Here is an 11,808-nt window from a genome sequence, read left to right as displayed (position 1 = left end):
GTTTCTTCAAAGTGTAGAAGAAACTTTTTTGTCGAAGATGCCAGAACTCTACGTCACTAAATATATGATTACAAAATAAGTTGCATACACTAGACTAGTGTCATAAACTTGGCCAGTATGTTAAGACTGAAATCGACTAACACAGTTTGAGTTTGTGCAACCGGCCACAGATTTTAAAATCGCAAAGTCACTACGGGAAGCTGCAGAGCTCATTCACTGACAGCACGCTCTTTCCCAGAAGCCTTTCCTCATATTGTACACAATCATCATGGCGGCGCAGGATGGTAGGTAGCATGAAAATGTACTTAAATGCCATTTCCACTGTCTTTGCGATGTTATTTATACGCGTATAACATCAGTTGCAGTTATTTGTAACTTGTATCACACTGAATGGACGTTGCTTTTACTTGTCAGGGTTAAATAATAGCAAGATATTCTGTGATTAGCCCAAACAGCCATCTCGAAAACTTCGGCTGTGTCACAAAATCTAGTGAATGATCTACCTAGATGGCATCCTAGGGAAGAATCGTGAGCGCGCATGAAACATTCACACGTTTCTAGAACATTCGATCACGGGAGCGTTTTCAACGTTTAAACAAAGGTTTCAATCGAGCCCGTAGTGCCCAAAGATGATGTCTATGTAGGCAGCTCACTGACTTTTGAGACACAATCTTGATGTGAGCATGCGAATATTAGCACAGCGGGCTGGCTAAGTTACTGATGAGTCAGTTGTGTACGATTACAGCACACACCGCTTAAATTGGGTCCGTCATGGGAACCGTTGTTCTTAGTTCAGTTAAGTTCAAATAATAAATGTTTTTGCGCCTTGAGACATGATAAAGTCAGCTAGCTTTAAAACTATCTATACTAGAGATGGGATATTTAATAAATAATACATCTAAACTACCATTTGTGGTATTTGGAATCTAGCTTAAATCTATCCAGCTGTTGTAAGATTTGTATAGTTACCTAGTTGTCTCATGGGCATTATACATATTAGCCGTTTTATGTATATCCAGGAGGATTTGTTTGTTTTATTTATACTTTTTGAATTGTCATTAGATTAGATTTGTCATGTTATATAAGTACTCATTCTGGAAACATACCATTTCCTTATCAGTATTAATAAAAAAACTACTTTTGATTTATATCCTCTCATCTGTAATTGTTCCCACAGGAAGTGAGGTAGTAGGAATGGAGGCTGAGGTCACGCAGAAGGTACCAGAAGTGTTGTGTGAAGCTGCCGGACAAGGAGATGTAGCAGGGACTGAACAAGCATCTCTTACCGATGGCGAAAGCACATCGACTCAGACCGCTGCTGTCAGCAATGGGGAGGAAAGTGATGAGGGGAAAGAGATGGTGGAAGTGAAAATCATTTGGAACAAAAACAAATATGATCTTAAAATTCCTTTAGACGGCACCGGTGCTAAGCTGAAAGAGAGGATTCACACTCTCACTGGTAATGTAACGCTCATCATGAATGTTGTGGGTTTAACAGCTTATGTACTTTAAAGTCGGCATGAAATGTATATGTTATGTACACCGATCAGGCATAACATTATGATCTAATATTTTGTTGGTCCCCTATTGGCTGCCAAAACAGCCCTGGCCCATCGAGGCAGAGACTCCACTAGACCCTTGAAGGTGTGCTGTGGTGTCTTGGACCAAGGTGTTAGCTGCAGAACCTTTAAGTCCTATAATACCCCTTTTCCACCAAGGCAGTGCTGGTGCTAAATCGGAGCCAGAGCCTAGTTTCAAATCGGTTCTTTGTGTTTCCACAGCCAAAGCACCAGCTCCGAGCCAGGAAAAGTGGTTCTTAAGTAACACCAAAACATTGCTGGGCTAGAAGTAAGAACCGCTTGCGTCACCGGCTGGGGGCGGCGTTACCGTGATCAACAAGATGAACACAAACCTGTGACCATTTTTTCAATAGCAGCTAATCAAGCTAACAGCTGCTGGATTGTAATCTCCGTCTATACAAATCATGGAGAGCTGCACAAATGCGTTGGATTTGCAGCGTTTTAATGCTGATGTAGGATCATTAAGCCATGAGCCACTGAGGGAAGGCTTGTTCGAGATGCATCGGTGCGCGCTGTGCAGACTGATTGCGTATGACATCAAAGTAGAGCGAGCGCCAACGACTCCTTATGCTTTTGAATCGCTCGCGCGGTATTTTGATATCATACACGGATCGGTCTGTGCAGCGCCAATGCATCTCGAACAAGCCTGGTGTGTTTGTATTTCCCGCTGCCTCGCTAGCATTGCTAAAACGCTAGCGAGAAAGATGAGACGTATACAGTGACGTAAGACCTAGCTCTGCGGTGGCTCTCTTACATGTGGAAAGCCAAACTGGTTCATAAAGGCTCTCAAGTCGAACCAACTTAGAACTCACATTAGCACGGGCTCTGAACTAGCACTCGGTTCATTCTGGTGGAAAAGGGGTATAAGTTGTGAGGTGGGGCCTCCATGGATCAGGCTTGTTTGTTCAGGACATCCCACAGATGCTTGATTGGATTGAGATCTAGAGAATTTGGAGGCAAAGTCAACACCTCAAACTCATTGTGCTCCTCAAACCATTCCTGAACCATTTTTACTTTGTGGCAAGGCACATTATTATGCTAAAAAGAGGACACAGGCATCAGGGAATACCTTTTCCATGAAAGGGTGTACATGGTCTGCACCAATGCTTAGGTAGGTGGTACGTGTCAATGTAACATCCACATGAATGGCAGGACCCAAGGTTTCCCAGCAGAATATTGCCCAAATCATCAAACTGCCTCCGCCGGCTTGCCTTTTTCCCATAGTGCATTCTGGTGCCATGTGTTCCCAAGGTAAGCGACACACAAGCACGTGATATAAAGAAAATGTGATTCATCAGACCAGGCCACCTTCTCCCATTGCTCTGTGACCTAGTTCTGATGTTCAGTTCTGGAGTCAGCATGGGCATCCTGACTGGTCTGCGGCTGTGCAGCCCCATACGTAACAAACTGCAATGCACTGTGTATTCTGACACCTTTCTATCAGAACCAGAATTAACTTCTTGTGCAATTTGAGCTACAGTAGCTTGTCTGTTTGATCAGACCACACAGGCCAGCCATGTGCATCAATGAGCCTTGGCCACCTATGACCTCGTCGCTGGTTCAACACTGTTCTTTCCTTGGACCACTTTTGATAGATACTGACCCATGCAGACCTGGAACACCCCACAAGAGCTGCTGTATTGGAGATGCTCTGACCCAGTCGTCTAGCCATCACAATTTTGGCCCTTATCAAACTCACTCAAATTCTTACGCTTGCCCATTTCTCCTGCTTCTAACACATCGACTTTGACAAAATGTTCACTTTCTGCCTAATATATCCCACCCACTAACAGGAGCCTTGATGGGGAAATGACCAGTGATATTCACTTCACCTGTCGTGGTCATAATGTAATGTCTGAGTTTATCTGTGGAAAATATAAAAAGTCAATATGATGCTTCATGAAAAGGAACTGACTTTATAATGTTATATAATTTGGAACCTGACCATATCAGGATCAGATTTTGAAATTAAATACCTAATACAATTTTTATTTTTTGTATCATCAATAGGTCTTCCACCTGCTATGCAGAAAGTCATGTACAAAGGATTGCTTCCAGAGGACAAGACGCTTAGAGAAATCAAAGTTACAAATGGTGCAAAGATTATGGTGGTTGGCTCTACAATAAATGATGTACTAGCTGTAAATACACCAAAAGAAGTTATTCAGCAAGAGGTTAAAGCTGAGGAGAACAAAAAGGAGCCATTGTGCAGGCAAAAGGTGGGAAACTTATTTGCACAATGTGAACTTTAGCAATTAGGATAGTTTATACTTAGAATGATTTTGATTATACTGATCTACTTATAGTTTATAAATTCAGTTGTGGATACTTTTTTTCTCAGCAACATAGAAAAGTTTTGGACAAAGGAAAACCAGACGATGTCATGCCATCAATAAAAGGAACTAAGGTAAGCAGAACCAGTGAAGCATAAGATATGATATACCAGATTACTGCACACATGCCATACAAAATGAATTATGTCTAAACCTCCAGAACTTTATACAATACATTTTAAACTGCCATATGTTCTCACAAGCAGAATTTTCACTTGTTGTCTCAGACTTTTGGACAAATCTATATAACGGGTTGGACAACAAAAATGAAACATCTGGTTTTAGACAACAATAATTTATTTGTATGGTGTAGGGCCTGATTTCACCAATTCCTTTTGGGAATGACATATCAAGTCATTCACAGTGGCCAGAATTGAGAGGAACAGAGACTATTATTCGCTTGATGGTCATAAACCTTTTCACTGCTAGATGTGGGAAAATATCACACAGTGTAGCTTTAATTTTATGAAGTGATGAGAACTTTTTGTGCATGCAAAAAAAAAAAAAAAATTACTTTGTTCAACAACCTCCTTTGATCCGTGCCAGTCTCTGACGCTGTTGACGTAGTAAAAACAGTGCAGCACTTTCGAAGTGCTATGGCAGAACACCAGCTTGCCATTAGCCAACGCTGTTCACGTGAGCACCACAATGGTCCAGATGCTGACAGGAGCTTGCCAATGGTGAGCTGTAGAACACAGAAGTGTGGCACTGTTTACACTGTAAGTCCTGGCACAGACTTACGAATGACTTGAGTAATTAATGACAGAATTCAAATTTTTGGGTGAACTAAACCTTTAAGGTGATCAGAGAACAATACATGTTTCACTTTTTTCACAGCCCAAGATTTGCACTGTCGGCACAAATAAAACTGACATTTGACATTGGCATGAAAGACCAAAGGTTTGGCTATAGCAGCCGACCGTTAATATTGACTCTGTGGAGCTCCTGACAAACAGTTGGTGGAAACAGGAGAGTCGAGTTGCATATTTAATTCTGCAATGCATTGTGCTTTTATATATATATATATATATATATATATATATATTTTTTTTTTTTTGTGGATACAATCCGGGTTAGACCGGGAAATCACATTTAGACAGTTACTCCCGTTGGATGGTTCATCCTACGTGGTGATCTAATATGTCTCCCATTATGTTGTGTAGATTGCAATATTTTATATACAGCTGTGGTGTTGCTCTGCTAGTTTAGCCTTCACATAGTGCTCATATTGAAGGAATATAGAATCAGTCAAGTTTGGCCACCACACATAGGCTTGAAACCTCTGCTATATTGGCCAGTGTTTCAGTTTCATTGCCCAACCCCTGTATGTGTTGTAATGTAAAGTATGTCAGTTTAGTCATATCACATACGCAGCTGTAAAGCTCTTTTTAAGGACACAGTGTAATTTACTTGTGCGTGCTCATGACATCTGAGTGATCGCTTATTTGTCAAACAGGAACGTTTGCCAACAGTGCCTTTATCGGGAATGTACAACAAATCTGGTGGAAAAGTACGACTCACTTTCAAGCTGGAACAGGATCAGTTGTGGATTGGAACAAAAGGTGATGTCACCTTTCGATTAAAAATGTATTTGTGATGCTTGCTTTATGCTGATCTTGATTTTTTTTTTCTGGCCTGCAGAAAGAACAGAGAAAATCCCGATGGGTTCCATCAAAAATGTTGTGACTGAGCCAATAGAGGGTCACGAGGACTATCACATGATGGTATGTGTTTTATCACTACATTTTCATCAAACTATGCATTTTATCTTTATATTGGTCTGTAACAAAGTTTGTAGATATAGGCAGGAAGACGACAATGCATCAGCTCTAGGGAACTCAAACTGGTTTATTTCTTTTTTCACTTTATCTTTCAACAAACACAATGTGCACAAATCATAAACCATTTTATTCCACAATAACTTTCTTCGGTTTAACTTTATGGCAGTTCTTCTCTGCTTCTGTTCTCACCTCGAGTCCCGTTGTGTGTGTGTGCTTATGTCTCCAGCCCATCTAACTGGGCATTGGATATGCATCGAATTTCGGCACGGTGTTCACCATGCGATAATCCACACAGAACCGCACTGATCGTCTGTTTTAGGAACTAAAACTATCGAGCTGCCCCAATCACTGTAGGATTCTTCCATTACTCCCATGTCTAGCATCACTTCTAATTTTCCCTGAACCACTTTTGTTTTCTTTTTTTCTGGTAACTGCCGACTGCGAACCACTACCCTCAGTCTCGATATGGTGCTGAATGAGGTCTTTTCAACTGGGTACGGGCGAGAACACAGCCCAGTTGCAGGAAAAAAAATGTATATGTAATTGAGCTGCAACGGCAAGTGATAATCTCCCCATGGAGATAGAGGTCTGGTTACACCTTGAATCCACCAGAGCCGGATAGGTACCCCCTGTCTACTCACTGGTATTTGGTACAGCCTGGCTTGATCGGGGGCAGCCTGGGGCGCGTTGGGGATCTGGATCAGTGTTCCCACCTCCATCACGGGACAACAATCTATAAAGTGATCTGGGTCCCCATACCACCAACAGGCTGGCCCAGACTTCCCCGCCACCCCAGTGGCAAAAAGTGGATAAAGGGATTGGCGTGGAAAGAAAGGGTAAATGGCTCCCTGCTCCTAGAGGGTGCCCATGATCCAGAGGCTCCGCCCTGTATTTCCTTGAACCGTCCTCTGGGCAGACCTCGGGACTAGAACCCTCCCCTCGTCCAGGGAGGCAGCTGGAATCAGCCTTTAGGGAGACCGGTAAGCATAAGAGGGAGAGGGGGGAGAGAGAGTAGCCACTGACAGCTTTTCGCCAACCCCGCTACCATTTGGTCGTCCGCCTGCTCGATGGCTTTGACCAGCGACGCCAGCCTATGGCACTGGACCCATTGCGGGGTGTTTTTGGACAACCGCACAATGAACTCCTCCATTTGCCAATCTATTGACAATCTGGTAGACTGTTGCTGTGTCAGCCATCTGCGGCAGGTGTCCAGAGCTGCTGGGCCATCATGAAGGCCTCGATGTTCTCCCCTACTGTATCAGAACTGCTTATGATGTTGTTCAGGGCAGAGTGACCCTTGAAGGATGGCCCGTCGCAGGTCGTCATAGATCAGGAGGTTTGGGACTGGCAGTTGCTGAGCCGTTATCTGTGCCTCCCCGCTCAGCAGCGGGATGAGGCGCACTGGCCAGTCGCTGCCACCCGCATGCCTCCGCAGGACACTCAAACGGGTCCAGGAATGCTTCTGGGTCGTCCTGCAGGCCTATCTCTGTGAGCTGCATGTGGGTGGATTTGGCCAGGGTAGATGCTGTTTCCCCGTCTGGAACCTCCTGGTCGATGCAGCTCCAGAACAGCTCGCGGTCCTGCTGCTGGGCCAGGAAGAGTGCCTGGAAACGCCACTCCTGCTCATCACTGATCTCCAGCATCGACTGATGTCGTTCCCAATGCAGGCCCGTGAGTGCCTGGATGACGTCCGCAAATGGCGTCGCTGGCAGTGTTTGCATAGCAGCAGATCGGTTTTCATCCTCCCGGGGTTTTCAGCACCAATGTATCAAAGTTCGTAGATATGGGCAGGAAAAAGACAAGGAATCGGCTCTCGGGAACTCTGTTTATTTCTCTTTTCATTCAAGTAACAAAAACAACGTGCACATCGCACAAATCATAAACTCAGTATTGATTTGTTCCCTTGCTGTCTTATCAGACAATGGCTTGTAAGGCAGCGTTTTGTGCACAATGGCACGTCACAATACTAATTTCGAAGGCAGCAATATGTAAACAAAATATGAAAAATGGAGCATGAATACTTTTGTAGGTGTGTGTGTAAACCTTTTTTTTGTTTGTTTTTTGCCATAGGCATTTCAGCTGGGTCCGACAGAAGCCTCACAATATTGGGTCTACTGGGTGCCTGCACAGTTTGTTGATGCAATCAAAGACACAGTTCTTGGAAAATGGCAGTATTTTTAATGTGCCTCTATAGACACTGAAGAATTGGGATTTGGAGCAAAAGATTGAAAACAAGATTAACTGGAGCCAACACAATAATCTGAAGAACTGATTTTTCTGAAGTATATCCAGAGCAAACCGAAGGATGGCTATTGGACAAAATATTTTGGGGGTTTTAAGTGCACTAAGTGTCAGCATCCCGTTTTTCAAACTGTTTCACCACTCGTTTTTTTTTAAGCAATCCCAAGCATAAATAGAAAATTGTACAGAACTTGCATATACATTTCTCGTAGTTATTCTGAAAGAAATAAAAATTATTTAAGGAAAATGATCGATGCAGTAGAAAGATTTTATCTAGTGTTTCTCAGTTTACCGTACAACTCGAGCAAACTTGCCAAAGTCGACAGTTCACACAGTTGTTGATTTTACAATCAGCTTTTATCATTGCACAGATTATAGTTTACATGTAAAACAGCAATGGTGTAACGCTCAAATATGGAATTCATCCAGGTTAAAAAACATTGTTGCATTTCATGTGGTTAAAAAAATGAATTGTCTTTAAGACTTGTAATTGCACATGGAAGGCTCATCTCATTTTATATTGAAAGCAGGAGTCTTGTTGTAGAATTACAACCCTAAAGCCAAGAGTACTTTTGCTCTGCCTCGTGCTTTGGGCACAGTGATCCTTTGAAGAAGGCAATATCTTTTTAATATTTTATTGTTAAATGCACCAATGTCCTAAGCCCAAGTTCCTCTCAAAGGAGAACAGTGTTGATGTGCCCTTATTACACAATCGTATAACTAAGTTGCTGATGAGTGACTATTTTGATCATGCATGTTGTTGTTTTTTCAAACGGTGCTAACCAAATACAAACATTTTTATTTCAATAAAGCCCAAAGGAAGGAAGAATTTCAGTGACCTTTCTGTAATAAATTTGCTTATATACGGTCATTTAAACAAATCTAAACTCAATGCATCAACTTACAATTAATATTCCTCCTAAATCACACATTTTAGCATATACCCATTTAGTTCAAGCTAGTATGCTACATAATTTAAAGTAACCAATTATTTTTCATACTTATAAAGATTACAGTTTTTACAGTAGAGTTTTGGTATGTGAATTGTTTACTGAGTGTGACAGTCTTAACTATTAATGAATGGGATTATGACTACTTTTACAAATTGTGAAAAGTAGTTTCACTGAATTATTATTATTAAAAATGTTTGGAAGATTAAACCATTACACTGCTGATTAATTATATGCAGCAAAAGACAACTTTGGAATGGGATTCTACTTATCTCATTTATTTGACATGCAAAAATGTCATATCTTTTTTTCAAGTTATGTTTCTATGGCCCCATATTATAGACGAGACAGTTGATAACAGACAGCTAGAAATTTAATTAGGAATATTAGTTTTACTGAAATATGTTATTTTCCTTCACAGCTCATTTTGTTGTGGCAATTTTTGTTTTGCCTTAAATATTAAAGCTCTCATTTTATCAAAAGGGCTTAATTAAACATATCTCAGATGTATTATTTCAATTACTATAAAATAAATTGAATATGCATTTTGCTACTTGGTTTTAGAAGTCTATTGCTTTTTAAAAATCTGCTGTCGTCATGCATCACAGGTGTAGATCTTAGGTTAAGAAGAAAAAGAAACAACCTAAAATGTGCTTGTGGTATTACACAACTGAATTATTACTCTTTTTACCTTATCTATTAAGCTAAGACCTTTTTTCAAGTAATGAGTAAAATGCCGTGCTACTTTTAAATTTCCAACAATATCTAAGTTACTTCTTCAAGTAACGCAAGTTACTTTGTTTCCCCATTTATTGACTGACCGCTCTCCTCCCCACGATGAGAGAAATTGTAAGTGTTTGAACATGATGCTTATTGTGGTTCTAGACTAAACGTGTATTTACTCATCTTACTCGGATAAAACCGTATTTCTCTGAATAAATAGCACTGAAATGCAAACTCAATGTTTCTCAAACCTTCAATAATTGAATGTAAAATACTACATGCTTTTAATCTCATTTTATTAAACAATGTATTTGCTGCTGACCTTTGATAATCCAATTCAACCGTACTAGTAAGCAAACTAGTACTAGTAAGCAAAAATGACTACAAACATCATATTTGTGTTTTATTTTTTGTCTTTATTGCTGAAGACTGTTTAACTTTTTTTCTTGTTATATTCTTTTGCGATACGAAAAGCAGCACAACTGAAAGGTTTGACCAGCGCCCTCTACTGTACAAGCAAAATTTGCATTATACTTTGCGTGTGAAAGTGCCTTTACATTGGAAAAAAATTGAACTTTTTTGTTATTAAAAAAGACAGCCCGTATAAAGTAATTCATTATTTTCCACAAAAAGTAACGGACACAATTAGTCACTTTTCTTTCTTTTTTTTAGCTAGTAACGCAATACTTTAAATTAAAGCATCACTTTCAAAAGTAACTTTCCCCAACACTACTGATGAGTTGTCACCTTGGAATTATAAAATACTATCTGACATTTTTGCCCAAAAATTGACTTATTCACACATTCGTATTCTGTGACAACTTATTTACTGTAAGTTGACTGTGACTTTTTATGTGGAAAACAAAAAGGTTCTCTACAAATTTGAATGGAATTAAAAAAAACTTTGAAGCGCAATACATCTTAAAACTGCGCACAATGCAGATAAAACTTTATAATTCAATGGTGGCAGATTTTTTTGACTGCATATAAATGTTGTGGTTATGCACTATTTTGAAAATATTTATTTGCTTAGCAGACTCATTATTCAATGTGATTTACAAATGATTACAACAGCAGCATAAGCGAACAATTTTAAGAAGACTTCATTAGAGTCATAAGAAGTGGTGGAATATCTTGTGGACTTTCAATGGCCCTCTTGTGTGCATCCATCCCATCCCAGTTGTCATTTTAGGTTTCAAAAGGGTGCTTGCCAATGCCCTTTTTGCAGCCAATATTTGCCCTCTATGCACTGAAGTGAGCTCCGCAGCAGTCAGAGCAATGGGTGAAAGTGTGGACTTCGGAGGATGATAGCTAGGGCTTAGGGTTCCATTTGGGGCAGGGTCGTTTTCTTTGAAGATGTTTACTACTGGCGCCAGGGCGGGACAGCCTGTCACACATGGAATCACAAAAAAAAACACAAACATCCAATCAATTCCCCATGGAGGAAAAAAAAGTCCAGCCTCACATTTTTTCTTGTTTGAGAAGCTGTTTTATAAATGTATAGATATCAAAATATGGAAGAAAGAACTATTGCAACTATTGTTTCATGCCAACTTTAAGTGAATTATTCTGATGGATTTTTATAGTCAACACATTCAGCAGTATAGGAATATGAGGTAACCTATTTTGTTTGTTTTTCAAGATTTTTTTTTGCTTAGCTTTAAACATGTAAATACAGTTTCTCGCCATGTGATCTAATGAGTATGTGTAAAAAAACAATTTAAAAAAAATTCCACAGATGAGGATTTGTTTTTAAATTCTTATATAAAAAAGAAAAATCGTATAACAAAAATATTATCTTAATGGGATAGTTCTACCAAAATTGAAAATTTTGTCATCATTTACTCTGTTGTTCCAAATTTGTACGAGCTTCTATCTTCTGTTGAACACAAAATCAGATAGAGAAGATTTTAGAAAAGAAGATAAGAAAATAAAAGATTTTAAAAGAATGTTGGTAACTCTAGAGGTGGAACCTCTGAATTGTTCATATTCGGACCCCATTGTCCTCCATAGTATTCACTGAAGTCAAATACCATGAATTGTTTGATTACAATCTTTATTATCTTCTTTTGTGTTCAACAGAAACAGAGTTCAAAGTAACTTAAACAGGTTTGAAACAACAAAGTGGGTTGAAAATAGGATTTAAAAAAAAAATGTTTTATTGTATCTGTTGGGTACAGTACTTCAATTAAGCATTACA

The 11,808-nt window shown here is 39.8% G+C and overlaps 1 protein-coding gene across 1 annotated transcript; it reads left to right on the top strand.

Moving 5' to 3' along the window:
* Positions 1–132: 132 nt before the first annotated feature.
* ubfd1 (ubiquitin family domain containing 1) lies at positions 133–8,764 on the top strand. The gene is made up of 7 exons (XM_067420526.1): positions 133–284; positions 1,178–1,459; positions 3,591–3,799; positions 3,922–3,987; positions 5,370–5,475; positions 5,555–5,637; positions 7,765–8,764. Exons 1-7 carry the CDS (start codon positions 269–271, stop codon positions 7,873–7,875), a joined length of 873 nt encoding a protein of 290 aa, XP_067276627.1. The 5' UTR covers positions 133–268; the 3' UTR covers positions 7,876–8,764.
* Positions 8,765–11,808: the final 3,044 nt, after the last annotated feature.

The sequence above is a fragment of the Pseudorasbora parva genome, chromosome 2, assembly GCF_024679245.1.
Source record: "Pseudorasbora parva isolate DD20220531a chromosome 2, ASM2467924v1, whole genome shotgun sequence".
NCBI classification, from domain to species: domain Eukaryota; kingdom Metazoa; phylum Chordata; class Actinopteri; order Cypriniformes; family Gobionidae; genus Pseudorasbora; species Pseudorasbora parva.
Note: the sequence above shows the minus strand (reverse complement) of the source record. Positions and strands in the feature narration are given on the sequence as shown.

Bases quoted from the DNA above. Each gene is read 5' to 3' on its own strand.
- ubfd1 (XM_067420526.1), top strand. The intron at 3,800-3,921 runs GTGGGAAACTTA...TTTTTTTCTCAG, and splicing joins AGCCATTGTGCAGGCAAAAG to CAACATAGAAAAGTTTTGGA. The intron at 5,476-5,554 runs GTGATGTCACCT...TCTGGCCTGCAG, and splicing joins GTTGTGGATTGGAACAAAAG to AAAGAACAGAGAAAATCCCG.